The 21,725-nt window shown below is 47.0% G+C and overlaps 3 protein-coding genes across 4 annotated transcripts; all 3 read right to left on the bottom strand.

The window, feature by feature from the left end:
- Positions 1-334: 334 nt before the first annotated feature.
- kif4 (kinesin family member 4) lies at positions 335-12,491 on the bottom strand. Its single transcript, XM_084698859.1, has 31 exons — positions 12,157-12,491; positions 11,650-11,782; positions 11,443-11,557; positions 11,086-11,276; positions 10,852-10,941; positions 10,397-10,563; positions 9,965-10,059; positions 9,573-9,692; positions 8,978-9,153; positions 8,803-8,864; positions 8,284-8,416; positions 8,075-8,133; positions 7,776-7,881; positions 7,416-7,538; positions 7,115-7,297; positions 6,745-6,848; positions 6,417-6,561; positions 6,142-6,252; positions 5,883-5,966; positions 5,451-5,561; positions 5,123-5,278; positions 4,693-4,790; positions 3,986-4,115; positions 3,436-3,606; positions 3,042-3,164; positions 2,791-2,868; positions 2,579-2,677; positions 2,130-2,306; positions 1,745-1,873; positions 1,215-1,334; positions 335-903 (listed from the first exon to the last, which is right to left on the bottom strand). The coding sequence occupies exons 2-31, from the start codon at positions 11,770-11,772 to the stop codon at positions 712-714; spliced, it is 3,771 nt and encodes a 1,256-aa protein (XP_084554985.1). The 5' UTR covers positions 11,773-11,782; positions 12,157-12,491; the 3' UTR covers positions 335-711.
- Positions 12,492-13,029: 538 nt separating this feature from the next.
- mrps12 (mitochondrial ribosomal protein S12) lies at positions 13,030-14,300 on the bottom strand. The gene is made up of 3 exons (XM_084698893.1): positions 14,130-14,300; positions 13,796-13,849; positions 13,030-13,615 (listed from the first exon to the last, which is right to left on the bottom strand). Exons 2-3 carry the CDS (start codon positions 13,845-13,847, stop codon positions 13,233-13,235), a joined length of 435 nt encoding a protein of 144 aa, XP_084555019.1. The 5' UTR covers positions 13,848-13,849; positions 14,130-14,300; the 3' UTR covers positions 13,030-13,232.
- A 1,416-nt stretch (positions 14,301-15,716) lies between these two features.
- LOC146287889 (neuronal PAS domain-containing protein 4A-like) lies at positions 15,717-20,902 on the bottom strand. 2 transcript variants are annotated; one of them, XM_084698864.1, is made up of 9 exons: positions 20,853-20,902; positions 19,721-19,876; positions 19,345-19,496; positions 19,125-19,227; positions 18,729-19,020; positions 18,504-18,613; positions 18,202-18,337; positions 16,452-18,028; positions 15,717-16,306 (listed from the first exon to the last, which is right to left on the bottom strand). In XM_084698864.1, the coding sequence occupies exons 2-9, from the start codon at positions 19,767-19,769 to the stop codon at positions 16,278-16,280; spliced, it is 2,448 nt and encodes an 815-aa protein (XP_084554990.1). In that variant the 5' UTR covers positions 19,770-19,876; positions 20,853-20,902; the 3' UTR covers positions 15,717-16,277. The 2 variants fall into 2 exon arrangements, with proteins under 2 accessions (XP_084554990.1, XP_084554989.1); XM_084698863.1 differs by lacking the exon at positions 20,853-20,902 and having other exon boundaries at positions 19,721-20,071.
- Positions 20,903-21,725: the final 823 nt, after the last annotated feature.

Raw genomic sequence — 21,725 nt, 5'->3', positions numbered from 1 at the left:
CATTTATGCATTTATACATGTTTATGCATTGTTGACCGTCAACTTATTCAGACACGACTACACTTGCCCGAGTTATAGGCAGAATAATATATTTTGGTTAACTATTTTAAATCACACCCGATTCGACGTTAAGGTATGCAAGAATCTGAGCTGTTGTGGGAAAAGGCTCACCCAGTGACCCTTTAATAATAACTTAATGATCCACTACTCAAAATATCAACATTTCTAAAGGAAAGTTGTCTGGTAGACAGCAATGCTTCAAGGTAGTCTCAAATGCATTTCCCTTCACCAAACACCCCTAGTACAGATAAGTCAAATAGTTTCAGAGAAAACATTCAGTTTCATCATTTATTAAAGAGAACTTTAAAACTAGGAAACAATTTCCAGTAGTAAAAGCATTTGCTTAAGGTTTTGTCATCTTCATAAAAACATTGACTATAGACCAATCCAACATCTAAATTAGTGCATTTAATCCCTCATAATTAGAACATGTAAGGCAGTTCATCATAGTTATATTCTCCAGTCACGTCTCGAAGATTCCTCACAAGAGTGGTGCCCAACAACAAATACTAATTTGCTACGCTTTATTTAAGGAACTACACACATACATCACATTGACAAAAGACTTACAAAACAGTAAGACCATACATAACAGACAGTCATACGGAGTGCACCACAACGGTGGAGTCACTGCTAGTCGGCCTCCCGTCCTTATGACTCCTCTCTGATAGGAGTACAACCAGAGAAGTAACTGTTCTGACAGCTGGTCAGGACTCGCTTCTTCTTCTTCAGGAAGCTGACGGTGTTTCGCTCTTCCTCTTCCTCATCTTTTTCCTCAGTGACAGGTTTCCTCTGAAGTCTGAGGTCCGCAGGAAGGTGTCCTATGTCCCCGATCTGCAGCACCTGGACCAACAGAGATTGTTAATAATGATCCATGTTAAAAGTTCATTAAGCAGACGCTTTTCTCCAAAGTGACTTAAAAGAGGGGAAGTTGAACACTCAACCTCTTGATCTTAAGTCAAACACTGTGCCACTGAGCTATAATCTATAAGGTCATTATATTTTACGCTTCCTTAGTCACCTCAACACAACAGTCACAAAACAAGCAACCACAAAAGCTCTGGCATAGCAGCCTTGGCACTGGTGTACAGTCTAAAGCTACTGGTCTAGCGCTCTGAGAAACAGCAGATGCATGTAGTATGATGGGAGCCTACCTTCTTGGTGGGTGTGACGCAGGGGGGCTGGAAGAAGGTGGCGTTCCCGGCGCTGGCGGCTGTGGGGTCCTGGGGGATGTAGACCGAATCTTTGGACCCGTCGTCTGTTTCGTTCGAGTCCTGTGAAAATCAGCAGACAAGGACAAGACATTACATAACCACGCCTAGATCACAACTACATCTAAACCGATGCAGTGATTCAAACACAGGTGCCCTACTAGAGAGGTAAATAGGTATTTGGTGTGAACAACTGTGAAAGTTACTAAAACATAACAGGTAAACAGTTTTTTGTGCGAAGGAATATTAAGGAAAAAAAAATAATAATCTCAGCCTTACATATGCATTTGTGGATAAAAGTTTTAAATCAAAATCACTACATCTTCACTTATAATTAAACTGTTCTGTATCAGATCACTTTTCAGTCAGTATGTAAGTGGGAATATAAATGTTGACAACTTGTAAACACGGATTAACTGCTTCCTACTGGCTTAGGCATTTATGGATGTGACCGACCCTTGCTCCCAACTCACCATGCTCTGGGACATCTGGGCTTCCATGTTACGACATTTCTCATGATCACACAGGCAGTTCTCCCCACACGTCATCTTGCCCTTGCGACACCGGCACAGTCTGTTGCCACAGCGACCCTTACAAGCACACTAAACAGACAGGAGCACAGAGACACAGCGACCATTAATGTTTTGTCTTCTACATAAACATGAATACGTCAAATAAGTATACCCCCCTAGTTAACAGACTGCTATGTTGCCCAACGTGATTTCAAAATTGTATTAGGCATATCTTACACATTAGTATAATGTATAGACTATCTGCTGCACTTAATATAAGCGCTTCTGTACAGTGCTTTTGATGAAAGCTGCCAAATCAATACGCCGTCTAACAGCCCTGTCTCACCCCAGTTTCCCTGGGTTTCTTCAAGGTCTTGCGGCTTTTGTCGTTCGCGACAGGGCGCCATTCTTCCTCCTCCTCTTCCTCCTCCTCCTCCTCCTCCTCTTCCTCCGACACCAACTCGTCCAGGTCGATAGCCATCTTTGTGGGGGCCCGTGCCGTGGTGAAGCGCCTTCCTTTGGGCTGCAAGAGGGCAAGGTTAGGATGTTATTGCTGCACTGTAGTTGAGATTATCACAGTTATGTACCGTGCCCGGTAGCAGAGATGTGTTGACTTTGCGCTGTGCAGAGTAAACACAGACCGTTTACGCTGACCACCGTCACACTGTTTTCTGCTGTTCTTTCAACGTGCACCATTTGTGCGTCGCTCTAGATAAAAGCGTCTGCTAAATGAACTGTTGCCCTCTTCAGAGCAGCTGTGCAGCTGGTGTGTGGAGATGTGTGGCAGGGCCTCACCTTGGGGGGGACGTACTCAAAGGAATCGTCAGGAGACTCCCCAGTCAGCGGGAGGGTGTTGATCTTTCGACCACTGGCCAACTGGAGCAGTGTCAGTTTCTGCAGACGAATGGAAACACATCTTTACTCTTAAGTCACGCGCTCACGAAAAAACATGTGGTGGATGCGCGTTCTGACCGCGTTCCCAGGTTCCATGGCGTGGCGGCTCTTACCTGTCGGAACTGTTCGTTTTCTTCTGTAAGTTTCTGGTTCTTGTCACTCAGTTCCCGCATCTTTTCAATCTCTTCCTCCTGAGGATGGAATAGTGGGTGAGAGGGACACACAGAGGGAAACAGACACAGAGACAGACAGACACAGACTTGAGTGAGGGGTCAGGACCTTAAAATCCCACCAGCTGAGGAGTGTTGATCAGGAAGCAGTCAGGAGGTCAGGTGACTCCCAGTCAGGAGGTCAGGTGACTCACCTGGAACTTGAGGCGCTGTAGCAGCTCTCTCTCCCGTTTGGAGGTGCGGTCGTCCTCGGGCTGCCTCACCTCCTCCTGGGCCCCGTCAGGCTTGTTCTGCAGCTGGCTGAGCAGGTACAGCACCTGAGGATGACCCAGACGGGAACCACCAACACACGTTCACATTCAGTCATCTTGGACACTTCACAAAAAGTGACTTTGCATACACAGTGGTTCGTGCAGCACAGAATCAAGGACTAAAAGTGCACCATTGTAATTCTATTACAGCGGATAGTGCCAAGAAAGTCTGTGTTACAAGTGAAAAAGAAAAAGGGAAATAAATAAACAAAAGACGAGGTCGAGGATAAAAGTCCCCCCCCCCCCCCAGAGTGATTGTTGCTGCGACGACGCTCACCTTCTCCTGGTGCCTCAGCTCCAGCTCCACCAGGCGCTGCTGGTGCTCCACCTCCATGGCGGCCATGAGCTTCCTCTCGTCATACAGCATCTTCTGCAGGTCCAGCAGGTTGGCCCGCTCCTGCTTCAGGTCGCTCTCCAGCTTGGCGCTCGCCGTCTTGGCCGACACCAACTGCGGCGCGGGGCAAACGTGGAGGGTTCAAATCAACGCGAGATGGGGGGAGAGAGAGAGAGAGAGATGGGGGAGAGAGAGAGAGAGAGATGGGGGGAGAGAGAGAGATGGGGGAGAGAGAGAGAGATGGGGGGAGAGAGAGAGAGGGGGGAGAGAGAGATGGGGGGGAGAGAGATGGGGGGAGAGAGAGATGGGGGAGAGAGAGAGGGGGGGGGCGAGAAAGAGAGATGGGGGAGAGAGAGAAAGATGGGGGAGAGAGAGGGGGAGAGAGAAATGGGGGGAGAGAGAGAGGGGGGGGAGAGAGAGAGGGGGGGGGGGGAGAGAGGGGGGGGGGAGAGAGAGACAGAGAGAGGGGGGGACGGACGTGCGAGGCACCTACCTCAGACATGAGGACCTTCAGGGCACACTTGGCCTCCATGATGGTGGTGATGGTGTCCCAGCGCTGCTTCATCCGCACCTCCCCGTCCGCATCCAGAACCTTCTGCTGCAGGTCGGCTATCTGGGCGTTCCTGTAGAGGACATTAAGGGAAGCCAGTGGAACCGAGATTCATTATAATAAGCCATTATTGTCAGTATTAAAAGGGGATAGATGGCCAGTGTAGGCGAGTTAAGAAGGTTGAACACTCCTTGGTATATCAATGTGGATAGATATAGCTCATAAAAAGGTGGAGCATTTGTGATGTTGCATTAGCCATATCAACTCATGTTCATTGCCTTATCGTTTCACTTGATTGCACAGCAGAGAAAAGGAAAACATCTCTCTCCCTCTGTGTGTACGTGTGTTTTCTGTATGACGTCTAGGCCCTCGTAGGAAGGGTTGGCCAGGCTTTACACCTCCTGAATGGGAAGGGCTGGAGCAGATGGGTGGGTGTGCAGTTCTTTAAGGCACAGCGTCTGAACGGCGGAGCGTCTGAACGGCGCGGCGTCTAAATGGCACGGCAGGGGGACCTCCGCCGTTGTCCTGTTTTCTGCCGTCCATTCCAAACCGTGACCCTTCTCTGCAGAACTGACAGCAAACCCCACCCTACCACCTTAACTAACACCTTTTCGACGGGAACCCCTGCCGCCGCAGCAAGGCCCACTCACCTGAGGCCCATCTCCGTCTCCAGGTTCTCCACCTGCTTGCCCACAGACGCCTCCAGCTGCCCCTGGCTCTCCAGCTCCGACATGATGAGGGTGCGCCGCTGTGGAACGAACGAGAGAGAGAGAGAGAGAGACATTTTTAGTCATTTAGCAGACGCTCTTATCTAGAGCGGTTTACAGTAAGCACAGTAGGGTGAAGTGCCTTGCCCAAGGACACAACGTCATTTTGCAGGGCCGGGAATCGAACTGGCAACCTTCTGATTAATAGCCCGATTCCCTAACCGCTCAGCCATCTGACCCCCCACTTGTATTCCCCCCAGGAGAGACACCCCCACGTTTATTGTTCCTTTCCACTACTGAACAGTCAAATCAAATCCAAACGGCCTGTGTGGTCCAGTACGACAGACAGAGGGTTCCTGGGAGCTCTGCTCACCCTGATCTTGGCAGCCGGCTTCTCCCCTGCGTCCATCTGCTGCTTGAGCTGGCACACCTCCTCCGCCAGGATCTTCCGGTCCTCCAGCAGGTCCCGCAGGTGGCGCCGGGCCTCCTCCGTGCTCACGAGCACCTCCACCTCGTTCAGGAGCCAGGCCTGCCAAAACACACACACACAAGGACACAAACACACAGAAATAAATCATTACACAAAACAACTCTCAACCATTGTCCCCACAACACTTTGGAAAAGCAGCGAATTACATTTTCAAAACCTTGGAGCCAGGTCTTTCCACATAAACACACACAGAAAACAGACGTCTCAGGACCTTAACTCTGCCAGCGGCTCCGTCGATGCCCTTGTGGACGTCCTTCCTCCTCTCGGCCACCTCGCTCCTCTTGTGCAGCGCGTCCTTCAGACGCTTGTTGGCAGCGGCCGCCTGGAGGGGCACAGCCGAGTTACCCCTGGACAAACACTTCCTCTGGCCTCCACACTCACACGCTAACAGGTGTCAGACACGGCTGTCTGTCTCCACTAGAACGTGGGACTTTAAGTTCCAGTTTTGGGTTCTTAAGTGTTAGACTGCCAGCTGACTGGAGGGAGAGGAACGCGCACCTTGACAAGAATTATGATCAGATCAGATGGTACTAGAAGAACCTCTCCAGAGGCATTAGGGGCAGAGGACGCTGTTTATATTGATAGTGAGTAGATGAGGCTCACAGATGGATGAAAAGACTAGAGCAGATGATGGAAGCCTCACCTCCTCAGTCTTGCGCCGCAGGACGTTGGCCTGATTCTGAAAGTCTCTCTCCAGTTTCAGCATCTCGTACTGCCTCTTCCGGTCCTGTCGCACAAGAGCACGCTTTAGTGTCCCGTTCAGATCATCTCACAACTCAGAAAAAGTAACGTGAATAAACTTCCCTCAAATCCAGCCAGGTTGTTGAAAACACCCTGAGGAATGAGGAAGCGTTTCCGAGGCCACAGTGAAAGGGGGTGTGGTCAAATCCAACACGACGCACCTTCTCCTTCAGCTGAAGCACCTCCTTGTCCTTCTGGGTCTTCCAGACCCTGAACTTCTCAGAGTCTTCCTTCATCTGCCTCATCAGCTGCACCCTCTGGGCTTTCATAGCCTACAGGAAGCAGGAAACAGGAAGCAGACAAGCCACCATCAACAACCACACCACGCATCTTGGATTTCAGGATCAATTCTGAATTGTATTACTTGAATTTAATGAGTAAATATAATGTGTGTCAGAAGAAGGGGACTAAATAAATCCCCGCTCAATGTGAGTACCTGAATTTCTAGATTGAGCTTGTTAACGCTGCGGACGGAAGACTCTTTGATCTTTAGGAGCTTGGATTGTTCCAGAAGCTTCTTCTTCATGTCTGTGATCTGTCCCTCCAGCTCCTGCAGCCTCTTCCTGCGCTGCTCGCTCAGCCTGGGAGGAGGAAGAGGAAGATGAGGAAGAAGGTAGGATAAGGGGGAGGAGTGGAAAGGGGGGGGGGAGCAGGAGGAGGAGAAAAACAAGAAAAACCTTGTTTCCTGCTTGAAGCACACTGGCATCAGACAGCTAAGTAAAGACGACCCTGAACATGTTCTGTTGACATGAAACTTTTCCTACTTAGCCTGGTTTGAGTCTTTCTTGGTGGAGTGGAGAACCATGATGAGGTCCTCCTTCTCCTTCTGCAGAGACCCAACCGACACCTGCAGGCTCTTGATGTTGTTCTGCAATGTAACACCACAGTGCATACACGTCATTCTATATTTAATGGGCTGTTCTTTACCCTGCTGCTGTTGCAAACGGCAATTTCCCCACTGCGGGACAAATAAAGGATTATTTTATTCTGCATTGTAACACTACAGTGCATACATAGAACGTTTGACTACAGATCATAAAGGTCTCAGGTCCAAAAACTTGTTTTATAATGATAAATGATGATGATATTCATGTAATAATATTAATAATTCAGTTTTAGCGTTTGAACACCCACCTGATGCTCCACCTCCATGGGCTCCAGCTTGGTGTCGTTCTGACACATCTTCTTCACGTACGCCTCCTTCAGCGCCAGCACTTTGTTCAGCTCAATCAGCTCCTTGGACATCTGGGCTTGACGCAAAGCATGCTGGGTAGTGAAGCCTTCTGGGGAGTTCTTCTCATTCATGGCACCAGCGCTCTGTGTGAAGTAGACAGTTGGAACACATCAGTACTGTACTCCCACACACACACACAAACCTTTTCGATATAAAAAAAACAAAAACAAGATGGCGTCTGAAAGTGACGCCAAAACATACGCCAGGCGAGCCGTCTACTGGGGTGTTTCTTCCACTCCCCGAGGCCTGGCCGTCCTCCCCCTCCTCACCTCCTCCTCCTGAAGACAGGGCCTCGATGCTGGCGGCTAGGCCAGCACCCTCATCCTGAGGGGACAAGGAGACAACAGTCACACCCAGAGGACCAGGGCTCGCAGGTCACTTGTTTCCCCCCCCCCTCTCACTGTCTCAGTACCGTCCCAAAGAGCAAGATAAACCGTCCCAAACTGAACTTGACCAGTCACAAAATGTAAATTCTTGCGTTTTTGCATTTTGCCTGGCACGGCTACAACAGCTTGTTTCGAACACCGTACAAGGAGGGGCAGAGGAACTTGCTGTTTTTACCTGGAGATGTATGATGATCTGCTGCAGGCTCTGGATCACCTCCACATTCTCCTTGAGCTCCTGGTCTTCCAAAGTTTCCACCACCTTCTGCAGGTCAACCTTACACCTGCACCACAAACGCATTCGTTTTTTGACGAAGCGAATACACGTCGCCCTCAACTTGACATGAGCGGATACCTTACTGCCATGGGATGATTCAGTATTTCTAACTGAAATTGTGTTTGAAATGGTTCCGTTTTGCGTAAGCCCTCGCGGTCATGAACCGCTGGAACGGCGGGCGTCCGAAAGACCACACTCACGCTGCGTGCTCCTTCAGCTCCTCCAGCTTGCACTGCAGTCTGTCGTTCACCTGCTCAGTCTGCAAGGAGACAGGAGCACAGGTTACCTTCACGTTGTCTTCAGTTCGCACTAAGCCACTTTTAATCCAAAGCCACATTCAAAATACTGCATGTAGGAAAAGTAGGAACGAACAAAACGTTGACTGTAAAAGCGACCCGGCCGGCCTCACCATGATGATCCTCTCGAACATGAGGGCGGTCTGCCCGGCTGCCTCGCTCAGCTCCCGACTCAGCTTGGAGTTCTCGTCCTGCAGCACTCGCGTCCTCTCCAGCAGCTTGGACGTGCTGTCCCCTGGCTCGTACCTGGGGAGGGAGGGGGACAGACAGGGGGGGGGACAGGCGGGGGGGCACACCGGAGTCAAGACTGTGAGTCTCCCGTCTCCCGAGTGTGCTGTTCCAAGTCCCTCACCCTGAACACGACGGGTTAGATAAGAGTGGCATGTTTGAGTGTGGCGTCAGATGGCTGAGCGGTTAGGGAATCGGGCTATTATTCAGAGGATTGCTGGTTCGATTCCTGGCCGTGCAAATGATGTTTTGTCCTTGGGCAAGACACTTCACGCTACTTGCCTCGGGGGAATGTCCCTGCACTTACTGTAAGTCGCTACGGATAAGAGTGTCTACTAAATGACTAAATGTAAAATTATTTTTCTTTTGTTTTCTGCAGTGCTGCAGGTGGAGTCGGTCCTCACCCAGAGACCGCAGGCTGCACCCCTCCGCGCGCGTGCAGAAGCATGACCTGCAGCTCCTGGACCTGCAGACCAACAACAAACCTCTTCATTACACGGTAAATACAATTTACACATTTTTTTCCCCCGTGAGGACGAGTTCGGTTGGACTAAAGAGCAGTCGGGACCGTCCGTGTACCTGCTGCTTGAGGTGCTTCATCTCAGCAGCTCTGGGGTCAACGTTGACCACAGGCTTGTTCTTGATCTTGCGTGCTCGGTCGGCGTAGCGCAGGGTGTTGATGGTCTCCTCCATGTTGGAGTCGGCGGGGCTGATGCAGGCGATCATCAGGGTGTGGCTGTTACCTCCCAGAGCGTCTGACGGGGGGGAAAAACAACCATCTTATTGGGATGTATCGAATCCTTTATTCACGTTTAACACATATTGATCACTGCTCGATTGTTTCGTGTGAATTCTTTGGTAAATAGTGAAGTTGTCGTTTCTCCAAAAGTTTTCGATCAGTGTTATAAACCTCGCCGGGACTTTATGGATTATATTTGACTAATGCAACATCTCCCTCGACACACAACATTGTCAGGTCTGATAAGGAGGTCTCTATGGACAGGGATGTAATCCGGCAGCATCAACAAGAAGAAGCACCATGCTCTTCTTCAGGGTATGCCTGATCTTCTGCTGCACTTTCTGAAAGCACCATGTTGTACATCACTTTTGATGTACGGCGTCTGCTAAATGAATTGAATGTAACAGGCATTGTTGTTTGTTTGTGAGTCCTTACCCTGTAGCAGGCGGGTGAGCTTGGAGTCTCTGTAAGGGACAAAGGTCGCTTTCTTGCTGTCGTCACCCAGGGCACTGATCACGTTCCCCAGGGACAGCAGGCCTCGGTTGATGCTGATGCCTGCGACACAGGATGACAACACAATACTAGAAGGACTCAGCTCATGCTTAATGTATGGGAGTCAGGTGGCTGAGCGGTGAGGGAGTCGGGCTAGTAATCGGAAGGTTGCCTGTTCCGATTCCCGGCTGTGCCAAATGACGAAGGGAATCTCCTCTTCCAGAGACAGTTGGTGATACCGAGAGGTGCTAATTATAGGCTGAATACAATTAGGCAGTAAGAACAGATATAAGTAGAAATGTGGTGGTTGGTCACATGACGGAACTCCTGCCCACCTTCCTTCAGACGGTCCCCCTCTGCTTTAGTCTTCTTCTGCCTCTCCGAACCAGCCAGATCCACCAGGTGCAGCTTCGACACGATGGAGTCCGTCCTAATTATTTGGACACAAAAACAGTTACTTAAAAAAATATATATAATAATAACAACAAAGCTACAGTCTATATCCTGAACAGCAGATGTCAGTGTCGCACATTTTTCACAAGACTTGAGGTAAGGGCAAGCCAATGTCATCCAAATAAGATGACTCATATCATACACATGAGAGTAGAGTAAGAGGTCGAGATCCTTAGAGCTATCCTCTTCTGATTCTGTTCTCTCTAAATGCACTATTCATCGCTGTGGGTGAAAGCATCTGTCGAATAAATAAAACGTTGAAAAGGTCAGATGCGGTGCAGAGTGTGTGCAGTGTGTCAGCTCAGCTGACTGACTTGTCTCCGCCGCGTCGCTGCTCCAGGGTGATGGTGAAGATGGCGTGCGAGCGGGAGGAGGCTGCGTTCATGGCCGTGGAGCCCACGGTTCGGGCTGCGTTCCCCAGCTCCAGGCACCCCACCATCTCACTGGCAGACAGCACCTGCCTCTCAGTCAGGCCCACGATCTACATGGGGACACAAGCAGAATTATTACGTTTTTTATATTATAATTGTATTATTGTATCGTTTTTTGTAACTATTCATGTGGACATGTACCTAATAATCAAATGTAATCTTGTACATCTATAAAAGGTTCTCAATTGTCAACACATATCTTTTCAGATTGATCTGGATTTTCCTTGAAATAGAATGTCCCTTTTTGAATATCCGCCCATCCATATGTTTAATTAGTATATTTAACGCAATTACTCATTCAGACTCGTTCACCAAGCACCTTTCAGTCAGCCACTAACCTTAATTCCTTCCTTTGGGTCCTCGCGAATGCTGAGGGCTGGTTTATCCTTAGCCATACAGAGCAAGTCCAAGACGTCCTCATTATAGATCTATAAGAAAAGGTTTCAAACCAAAAACCCAAACCAAGTTACTCACAAGAGGATAACATGTGACAATGTTATCTAAGGACAAACATAAACAGTCACACAAGAACTAAAAATGTTCTTGACCAAGAATACTAACTTTACCCATACCTCCAAATAAGAAACAGCCAGACTAAATTGACATTCTGATCTCTTGTCCTTTTCCTGGAATATCATTCTGACCACCCTGGGGATGACCCCAACTGTAGGCTCACTCTCCTGGGAAGAGGTGTACGTTCCTCCCATTGAAAAGGTTTTCCCAGACCCGGTCTGTCCATAAGCAAGCACTGTGGCGTGATACCCTGAGATATGACACAAATTTGTCATCCATTTCTACTGAAAGAAATGCAATGGAGTCATAGATATCCATCAAACATGCGTGTGGACATATTTTGATTAATCAGTGTCTCAAATGTATGTGGATATCACTGAATCTTGTCTGCACAAGAAATGACTCAGCTTAATTACCTTTGAAAAGGCCAGATAACAACGGTGAAACGGCGACGTTGAATACTTCCTCTTGTTCAGCCATTGGGTCAAATACATAATCGTATGTGAACGCCTTTTCGGAACCGACAATTACCTGAATTGAAGATGGCAAGCATAACAGTCACTCTGGAGTAGCCTGACAAAGCCTGAAATGGTGTTAACAAAAAACAAAAAACAGCTGCTGACCTGCGGCTCCCCAGGCACAAAAGTGAGACAACACTGACATCCCTCGTTGATTTCTTTTGGCACAAGCGGACGACACCGCAAAGCAACCCGCACAGGAATCCCCTTATCGTCGTCCTTTAACATACTGCAAAATCTGTCAAGTAGAAACCCAGATTATGTATCATACATTCATTTTGTTACTTGTCGCTAACGGCAAACGTTCGTAAACTTAAAGGATGGAGACCACATTGGTAAGCAAAACAATGTCTACAGTAGACGTGTTGGGATCATAAAGCCTTGGACCAGAGATTACTGACATGCTACTTTGTAGCAGCAAAAATGAGAAATCATCAATAATCTCCGACAGATAGCGGTCAAGTTGAGGGCCCAACATGAGAAGTCTAGCTAGCTAACGCGTTTGCTACCTTTCTAAACACTGCTGGTTACTAGCCTTTTTGTTGTCCTACCACTAATCAGCAATTTACACACAAAAAGTTAAGTATTATAAAATCATGAATAGTTCCATACCTTTTCCTTAGCCAGCTGCCAATTTATATTTACTTTGCCGTAGCTAAATTTAGCCAGAAACAACCTGACGCTCCCGTCTTGGCTGGGTATGGGACGAGCAAAAACGTTTGTCTTCCAAAATCAAGTGGACAACGTTTTTCTGGCGATAAACTATAGCAAGATCCTTGTCAGTTTCCTTTACAGTTTCACTACTTTTGTGATACTAATAAGGAGTCATGTGTTAACATTTAGCTAGAGTTCGTCAGAAACATTTGACTCGCTGTTGTTTTGTCTCGATAATCCTTGCAATGGTTTTCATGATTCTGCTGCCCGCCACTTTCAAACACCGCTCCGCCTTTCCGACGCGTCTTCCGTCAAGCGTAATTACCACAGGGTACGTTTGTTCTATGTACCGCAACATCCCACTGGTGCACTTTTAAATTGAAGATCGCTAGTTTTTAGATCGGGGTTAAAATATACGTTGTTGCTGTACCTAATCAAAAACGTTTATATAAAAACGAATATTTTTATATCTGAGCGACCCTTGGGTGAAAATAATTTTCTAAGCAGTAATAACCTTGACTGAACCATCGAGAAATTGGTAGCAGTGGAAAAGTTATCTTTCAGAAAGTAGAAGTACTACCATGGGTTTGTTTCACCACTGAGTCGGCAGATGAACAGGTAATCTACTCTAAAAACGGTTAATTATCAGGTCTTGGAGGTTGGAATAAAATGGATGGCTCCATGAATGGGTCAAACAAACAAATACCCATTAAACTTGAACTTTTCACCTATAAAATTTTTTCTCAATAATAACTTCAATGTCCCAAAAACATTGGGGAAAAGTCATAAAACTTTTCAACACCAAAAAAATAACTGACAAGAAAACATAAATGTCACTGAAGATTTATTATATTTGAATACATAACTTTTATGTACACACATTGGACGAGGGCCTCAGATGTTTCAAGTTCAACCAATCACATTTAAATACAAAAATGACGTCTTCCACAGAGCACAGATTTCTCTGTTCGGAGAACTGTTTCTATCAGAAACAACCTCTCAGCCACCAGTCTCCGACTCGTCTTGTCGTGAGTCTATTGCTTCTTCTTCACAACATGAGCACAGTCATATTTGCCTCTGATTACAGTAAGTTTCACTCCTGGAAGATCCTGTGTCCTCCCCCCTTGAACAAGCACAACATTGTGCTCCTGGAGGTTGTGTCCCTCCCCAGGAATAAAAACAACCGCCTCCTTGCCGTTGGACAGACGAACCCTGGCACATTTGCGGTTGGCGGAATTTGGCTTCTTAGGTTTCCGGATGAGCGTCTTCAGAATGACGGCCTTCATCTGAGGTCGCCCGAACATAGCGCTCACGCGAGGGAGGGGAGGGGCTGGTTTCCCTCGGCGATGCATCTGATTAAGTGTTGCCATGGTTCTTGAGAGGACTGGTCCAGTCCATGATGAGAGAGACTGCGACACTGCATGAAGACACACACAAGGAAGTAGTAGTCAGCAATAAAGGATAAGCAGAAGACATGCATTTTTCTGAGTTAACTGATGATGGGTTGCTACAGTCAGAAATGAATAAGGGATAGTTGTATAAACGTATTAAAAAATAATAATTCACAACGAGGGGGAAAGGCGGATAAGCCTCTTACCTTGTAATAATGATGACAGCATTGGTCTCAAACTCCCTGCCAGTGAAGCCATCCCTGATAAAGATAAGGTCATGATCATTTAAGGTAAAGTAAAAATGAACACACTACGTTGATATCACGCAAACTTACATTATGCGTTCTGTAATTGATATGACCACTGCAAACTTAAATTTTGGACAACTGGACGTTTCAAACTCGGTAACTAGATACTGCCAGTGTCAGTGGTCCCAAACTATACAGTACAGTCCTGTAAAGTAATTGGCTAATATAGCAGTAGCGTTAGCTAAGGTTATTTGTTCATTTGTCAGTATTCTCAAACCCTGACGTTACTTACTTGAGTTCTTCTAACAGAGCAAGCGACGTATATCATGAATTGTTAACTACCTTAAAAACGACCTAAAAAAGTTAATTTACACCCGCTTAAGTGGAAAACAACGTAGATGTCATTCCATGTCTTTTGCCTGGCTAGCTAACTGTGCTCGCGTTTTGATTCATGAATTTACGGGCGGAAGTATGTTAGCAAGTTTTTCCGGTTACGCTGCGTCAACATTAGGTGCGATCGTTTTAACTTTGTCGGCTGAGTAGTTGACAAGGGTGCATAAGCGATGTCAGTTCTCCCTCAATGGGTATATTTTCTCTGTAAATATATGATCTGTGCATTCTTACAGTCGTAGGTCGTAACTGTCATACGTTTCAGACAGCTTGCCTGGGTCGGGTTTTAAATTAAATGTCAGCCACCGCAATTTACGAGGTAAAACTTAAAACCACCTTTCAAACTCTTGTTGTATGCAATGATAGCCTGTGGGCCTATTCAAAATCGAAGACTGGACACCAACCGTGCATAGTATTGTCTGCAGATGCAGTACCCTCACCACCAAACCGTGACAGACAATCTTTTTAATATTCCCACCATGACATCATCGTATGTGATACAATTATTGTTGTTCACAGAAAGGTATAATTCTTCACTCAACCATTCATAGAGAAAAAGAGAGAGAAAGAGAGAGAGAGACAAAGAGTGGGCAAAGGACAGAGGACTATTGCACAGGGGGAAGGGAGAAGAGTACTGTGGAGTGGTTTGGTTCGAGGATAATGATTCATAAGGAGATGGTTTCCATGGATGAGGTAGGGATGAATGGCTAAAACACAGATGTGTCAGAGAGGGAAGATGAAAGGAAGTTGAGTGGTCTGAATGGATGTGTGGGAGGGGGATATAGGGAGTAAGAAGAGGACATGGATGAACAAAACATCTCAAGTCTGCCTTGTTGTCCTTCATACTCCTTTGTCACCTATGTTTGTCACTTTTCTATTTCTGGAACCTATTCAGTCTTCACAAGAATGAAGCACAGGATCCAGAACTCTGGAAAATACATGCACTTTGGAATAAAGTGTTGGAGCAAGACCTAACAAATTGAGACAAAAAAACAAACTAACAATGCTTTTTAGAATAACCAAACAAATGGTAATCAGGATTTTAGGAAAAGGGGAATATTCAAATGAGATGTTTGCAGGGCTTGTGCAATTGTCGTGGTAACGGATAAAAAACGTAATAAACGTTATGTTCCAGAGTGTATTTCGTTGGCATGAGAGACAGATACAGAGAAAAAGTGAACGACTACAAAAAAAGGTATGAAGAAAGAGTGAGAGAAGTAGATGGTAGGAAAGAACGAGAGAGAGCGAGAGATGTGAGAGAGCGAGAGAGAACGTTTGCCACAAGGCTGCAGAAGAGCGTGGGCAGATGATTGTGTCCAAAGTAGAGATCATGAGAGAGACGTCACCGCGCGCGTCAGATGTGGCCCTGACGGTTCTCCAACAATGGAGGGAAGTGAATGGCAGAGGGAACGAGCTGTGCTACAGCAGATGAGGGGAAACATCGGTATCTAACTCTTCTTCAATAACACACAGACTCATTCAAGATTCTTTTTAATTTGTTTCTTTGTACGGATTTTCAAATATATGTGACAGCAATTGGGAGAGACACTTATACACTATCCATTCCTGCAAAAGTAAAACTGTACGGGTACACTTTGCAAAGTAGTCATGTCAAATTAAAAAATATTATTTGGACATATGCTCTGTGGATAATCTGGTAATTCTGTTCCATTTAACATATCCTTTAAAACTGTACAATTATAACAACACATAATAAATATGTATATGATCAATTAGACATATATAACAAACTATCTTCCATAACATAGGAATCAATCCATTACTTAATCAATCCAAAACTGACAACGATCAACTGACTCCAGAGACAGTGTTCCGTCATTGGAAATAGTCCTTGGAAGTACCATGAGTCTGGATATCCTTCCTCACCATTAGTGACAATACCACATGTCACTTTATTTCTGTCTGTACACACATTGAATCCTTTTCTTTTGAAATGTCTTGTATATACATTTTTCGCTTCACCTTTCCAGGAAAAGCTAACGAAATGTGGCAATATGCCATACTTGTCGAAGTAAGTCACAGACTTATTTTAGAACGCAGGGTCACGCAGGCTTTCTCCTGGAGAAAGAAGGAGAGAAGGAGAGACGTAAGGAGAGACAAGGTAAGGAGAGACGTAAGGATACTGTCACATAACATAAGATGTGTGTTTGCATGCTATTTGCGTGATAAAGACCATTAAAAGTCCTAACAGAATGATCCTCACCTTGGCGGAAGCTTCGTGAAGCCAAGGTAGTTGAGTGGGAGTTGATACAACTCAGGTTGTTACCCCAAAATGGGGAAATAGAGACATCTGCCTCAAACACTTGATCCATGGCGACCAGTTCCTCCATGAGGAACTGAGCATGGGGCACGGTGTGGGGACGGGCAGGATGGCCCTGGACAGAGGCAGGCTCCTGGGGGGCAGTGAGAGAGGCGGACGTAGGGAACTCGGACGTGTCCATCATCTCGTCCTCCGCCGTCTCGTTCATGGTTTTCGTAGTTGCTGCCCCGGCGGCCATCGTAGCCCCGCCCACCACCATGCAGTTAAAACGCGTCGATTGGACGCTACTGAAATCGTCTACGCCAATAGAAAAGTCTCCGCTCATGGGGGTTTGTGGAGAACAGGGGGAGGAGGAAGTGGAGGGAGAGACAGAACCTGTGGAGGAGGAGGACGGGGATGAGGGGAATGATGAGAGATCTTCATATAAGATCTCCAACAACGCACTCTCTTCATACAGAGAGACGTCTCGCTGATGAGATCGCTCAGCCCTCGTCCGGGGTTGGCACTCGCCTTCGCAAAAGGAACTCTGTGATCGGGGTTTCGGGGGAGGTGAAGGTGGGAGAGTGGACAGGGGCTGTTGAGGGAAGAGAGACTCGCAGGAGAAGCTCTCGGCTAACGAGCTGAGGTATCTGGCCAAGGTGGAGATCTCCTCTCTCTCTCTCTCCTGCTCGACGGCTGAGGGGAAGAGGAAAGAGCCCGGACGTTGAACGGGGGAGTTTTCAGGGGTCAGGAGCCCATTGGGGGGGCCATTCATGGTTTTCTGGGGGACGTCCACATACAGGGACCCCCGAATCTCTGAGACGCTTATGGCGTTGCACTCGCCCTCTCTAAAACCACCAGAGGTCACCTTCCTGTGGTATTCTCTAGGGGGCATCAGTGTGGGTTCCTCAGAGGAAATGGACCGTGAGAATATGTGTGTTCTCTCTGTGCCTCCTAATGTGTGTAGCTTCAGGCAGGAGGAGGCAACTGTGTTGGTTGAGTCTAAACTGAGGTGTAGCCTCTCACCAAAACTAAAATCCCTGGAAAGTTGTGGGGTGTGAGGGGGAGTACAGGCAAACTGTCCCATCTGGTGAGAGAGGGGCATGGATACAGGGGTGAGATACTCGGAGAGGGAGGGGGAGACCGGCTCTGACAAGCCGACCGAGTGAGAGGGAACTCTTTGGTTGAGAAAATCTGATTCATTCAGGGAGGCAGGAGGAGAGATGGGCGCCGGCCCTAATTTCTCACTGTTCCACAGCTGTCGCCCACTTGTCAAGCTCTCTTCCTCCTGAGATGACATCCTGGAGTGGGGATGCAGGTCAGCTGGCTGCATGACCTCGTTAGAGAAGCTTAAACCAGGCGGGGCTGTGGTGAAGTCGAAGGTCTGGGCCGACAAGCCACTGCTGCTGGGAGTGAACACCTGGTCTGGGCTGGACAGAGACGAGTGGCGGTGCATGCAGTCACCAGAACTGTAATAACCAGAACTGTGACTCTGCTGTTCCAAACTCAGCTGCTGGCGCAAGGACCATGCCTCTGACTCACTGATGGAGAGAGAGAGAGAGAGAGAGAGAGTTGGAAATGCAACCTCTGTTTGAAAACTTTTTTTCCCATAAAATGCCTTAGCAGTGTACCCCCCCCCCCAGGCCTAGTCCCCAGGCCTAGTCCCCAGGCCTAGTCCCCAGGCCTAGTCCCCGGGCCTAGTCCCCAGGCCTACCTGATGACATAGTTGTTGCAGGTGATGGGGTGTTCCCCACCCCCCATCTGGAGGACCATGTAGAGCCAGACCCAGGAGTGCTCAGCCGTCTCCACCTGCACCACCATCTCCACCTGCTTGTCCACACCCTCACTCACTACAAAGACAGAGACAGAAGAGAGATAGGGAGGGAGGGAGAGAGAGAGAGACAATAAGAATGAATACACTGGTTAGCTCACTAGTAGGCCTAACATGGTTGTAGGAACTGTGATGGTGTGATGGTGTGTATAGATATGGATGTTAATTCCTGGTGTGGTACTCACACAGCGCACAGTGCTGTGTGGAAGCATGGGAGAGATCTCTGGGGTGGAGGAGGCTGTACCAGGACCGTGAGCGGAGAGCTTCCACATCATATCCCAGGTACATCGTCACACTAGTAGAGAAAGTGAAAACAGTGTTCACAACACATCCTGCCAGATAAAGAGCTTATGTAGACAGGATGTTCCTAGCACATCCTGCCAGATAAAGACCGCAGGGTTGCTGCTCACCTGTCCTGGGCGTCCCAAACCGTCATGTCCCGGAGGTGCTGAGAGTGGAACGAGGCCAGAAGGAAGGAGTGTTGCGGCGGGGTGGTTACAGGTGGGCCCCCCGGGGCGGTGTGGGCGCTGGGTTTGAGCCTCAGAGGAGTGCAGAAGCACACCCACACAGGGGTGGAGGTGCAGTAGGAGGAGCCAAGGCAGGGCGGGGTCAGGCAGCGAGCCCTGACCAGCATGGTTTTATTCCCTGAACTCTGCCTCCGGATGAACTTGGAGGTGTTGAAGTCACATCGGAACAGTCGGTCTGGAGGAGAATGGACAGGCATAGCTAAACGTTTCACATATGAATCAGTGGCTACTTATCATCTGCCAAAAACGATTTCAGAAAGCAGATTACTGGACGTTTACCTTCATCTCCAGTGACAGCCGGTGCAAGGCTGTTTCTCATAACAAAGTGGTCACTGGGATCAACGATATCATACACACTGTCACTCTGAGCAATCAGGTCCACCTTTAAAAGAAACGTTTTAATATTAACAAGACATACATTCAATGTTCTCCTATTCACAAAGTGATAACAGTCAAATAGAACCTTCTATTTGTCAGCATTTTGAGAAAGCGTACTTACCATACAGAGACCGAGGTGGTCTACGACGTTTTCTGATAAATACAGAAACTTTCCTTCTCCTGTCACGACCACCATGAACCCAGCCAGCTCGTGGATCAGCTCTGACAGCTTGTGGAACGACATGAAACTGCTGTTCTGGTCGCATGAAGTGTCTGGGTATACCAGAGAAAACACAACAGGGGACTTTAGAAAGTGCAATTAAAGCGCTGAAACGTGATCTCTACAATCGACTTTGTGTCGCAAAGAACTAGCACCACAGACAGCGCCAGAAACGTTCAGAACTTTGGACAGTGAACAGCTCATATGCTACACGGTTAGGCTACACAAGACAAACTTCTTCATATTATATTTTGGAGGACCAAAATCGTTACCTTACCTTGGGATAAGAATAGCGACTTTCTGGTGTACATGCAGGCAAGCGACATGATGTGTAGATAGGACAGCCTAGCTTTGTCTGTGTCGGTGATAGGGAGAAGATCCTTCAGGTTGCGAATCTCCGCATTGATTTGATCCCTACGCGCCTTCGATGCTCCTTTCGTTGACCGATACATTGTTGATGGACGGCGGAAACGGATCAGCAAAGTGGGCACAATTAATTAAGATAGCTAGTTCTTTTCGTTTATCTCTCACCCATGAGAGCGTTATGAATTTCCAGTTGTACTGAAACTCGATCACTTGAAACTTAAAGTAATTGGATCCAATCCTTTCTACTGTAAATCATTTACTGACTGTGAGCACGCTTGTGGAGGTCCTTTATAGGCATTGCCTGCCCCTCTATCCCTGTCTCGCTCTGCCCCCCCCCCTCTCTCTCTCTTTCGTTCTCTCTTTCACTCTCTCTCACACAAACTCTCACTCTTTCTCTCTCGCGCGCACCAAAACACTTAAGGTGAGCGGTGGACGCCCAAGCCCACGCTCTCATCCCTCCCATTCTTTCTCTATTGGAGATGCTTTGAGAATTTAGCCTTGTATTTGTTCCTTCTCTATACATTTCTTTGTCTGTCCATATTATTTATAGAACACGGGGCCATGAAATACATATTTTGATGGCAAAGACGGTCTTTATTAGCTCTCTTCATTCCGAAGTTGACTTGCATTAAGGACAGGTGTGGGCTCGCCATGGCCTATAACACTGAACCACCGTGATCAATGTGAAATAATGTTTTTCTCTGAAACAACTGAGCCTTGGTCCTTGAAGGATAAATATGAAAACGGGCTACTGCGAAATTCAGTTATTACTCTTCTCAGGTTGATCTAGTCTTAGGGGAGACGGGCCTGCTGTTTCTACGTGCACCTTCTCCTCTCTACGGGGAGCGGAAATTTTTTCGTGGGTGGTTAGACCATCTGTTAAAAATGTTAAATGGTGACAAGAGTAATTTTCTCGAACACGTCTTTTTTTGCAACGATAAAGATACATATATATAGATGCATATGGTTTAGTATTTTTACTTGGCCTGCTTGTTATTCGATCGTAAACTAAACATTTTCGAGTCTCTGCAGATGTCCTTTACCTGTTTGATCTGATCTGCTCGGTCTTCATTCATCAAGTTGCTGCTTGTATCCATCCATTTATGTGCCCATGGCAACAGTCCTTCTGTTACTAAGTAACCACATTGGTGTTCACAATATATATTCAAGGAAAAATGAAACATCTCATGGACACAATGTGAGTTGTCTGAAAATTAAATATGACTTTTTCTCTGAATGTGCTGTATTGTGTTTTTATACAATACAAATAATTTGAACTTTACATGCATATCCATACACTTCTTAAAGCAGATTTTTCTCTCTAGACATAACATATTCAAGTATTAAGATTATTCACTCTTTCATTCAAAGGAATACAATTAATTGAATTAATTAATTAAAATTGATGTGGCTTGTCATCTTCGTACCAAGCACATGATCCCTTTAAAGTCGATGTCGTTCATATATTCCATTACTGAAAGCCTTTTCTGCTTACCCTGACCTTTGAACCCTACCCTCCATTCCACGGAACCCAGTGGTGAAGTCCCTGTCCCAGGTGTGGGCTCCTGTAAGTCCCGCCCCCACACCCATCTGGTTCTCTGTTTCCTCCTCCAGAACGTCTGTGCTTCCCTAACCTGCCTCAGAGCGCACCAACACCCTCTCCCTTGCCTTCACTGTCCTGGTACTCTACAGCAATATGGTCAAAGCCTGGTTAAGTAACAACAAAACTGGTTAAGTAGTTAGATGAGGGGGGGGAGAATTTGAGTGCTGAAAATAAATGCAACAGTTGATGGTTTTTGCAATCCTCACATAATCTCTAAAACATCATATCTCATTGTGACTCACTCTCGACAGTTTCTTCGTGTTGAATGAGCTAGATGCTATCACTAGATGTTTCAGTCACTATCTATATGTAG

The sequence above is a fragment of the Hypomesus nipponensis genome, chromosome 5 (genome assembly GCF_054491055.1).
Source record: "Hypomesus nipponensis isolate SF chromosome 5, ASM5449105v1, whole genome shotgun sequence".
Taxonomy (NCBI): domain Eukaryota; kingdom Metazoa; phylum Chordata; class Actinopteri; order Osmeriformes; family Osmeridae; genus Hypomesus; species Hypomesus nipponensis.
The sequence above is the reverse complement of the archived record's forward strand: the minus strand, read 5'-3'. Positions and strand labels throughout refer to the sequence as shown.

What these genes read in the sequence shown, in the direction of transcription:
- kif4 (XM_084698859.1), bottom strand. Translation starts at nt 11,772, where the DNA reads ATGTTAAAGGACGACGATAAGGGGATTCCTGTGCGGGTTGCTTTGCGG. An exon ending in TTGTGCCTGGGGAGCCGCAG is followed by an intron (nt 11,558 to 11,649) that starts GTCAGCAGCTGT and finishes TCTTCAATTCAG; the next exon opens with GTAATTGTCGGTTCCGAAAA. An exon ending in GTTATCTGGCCTTTTCAAAG is followed by an intron (nt 11,277 to 11,442) that starts GTAATTAAGCTG and finishes GTCATATCTCAG; the next exon opens with GGTATCACGCCACAGTGCTT.
- mrps12 (XM_084698893.1), bottom strand. Translation starts at nt 13,847, where the DNA reads ATGGCTTCACTGGCAGGGAGTTTGAGACCAATGCTGTCATCATTATTA. An exon ending in GCTGTCATCATTATTACAAG is followed by an intron (nt 13,616 to 13,795) that starts GTAAGAGGCTTA and finishes GTCTTCATGCAG; the next exon opens with TGTCGCAGTCTCTCTCATCA.
- LOC146287889 (XM_084698863.1), bottom strand. Translation starts at nt 19,895, where the DNA reads ATGTATCGGTCAACGAAAGGAGCATCGAAGGCGCGTAGGGATCAAATC. An exon ending in ACCACCTCGGTCTCTGTATG is followed by an intron (nt 19,228 to 19,344) that starts GTAAGTACGCTT and finishes TTTCTTTTAAAG; the next exon opens with GTGGACCTGATTGCTCAGAG. An exon ending in TGCAACAACTATGTCATCAG is followed by an intron (nt 18,029 to 18,201) that starts GTAGGCCTGGGG and finishes TCTCTCCATCAG; the next exon opens with TGAGTCAGAGGCATGGTCCT.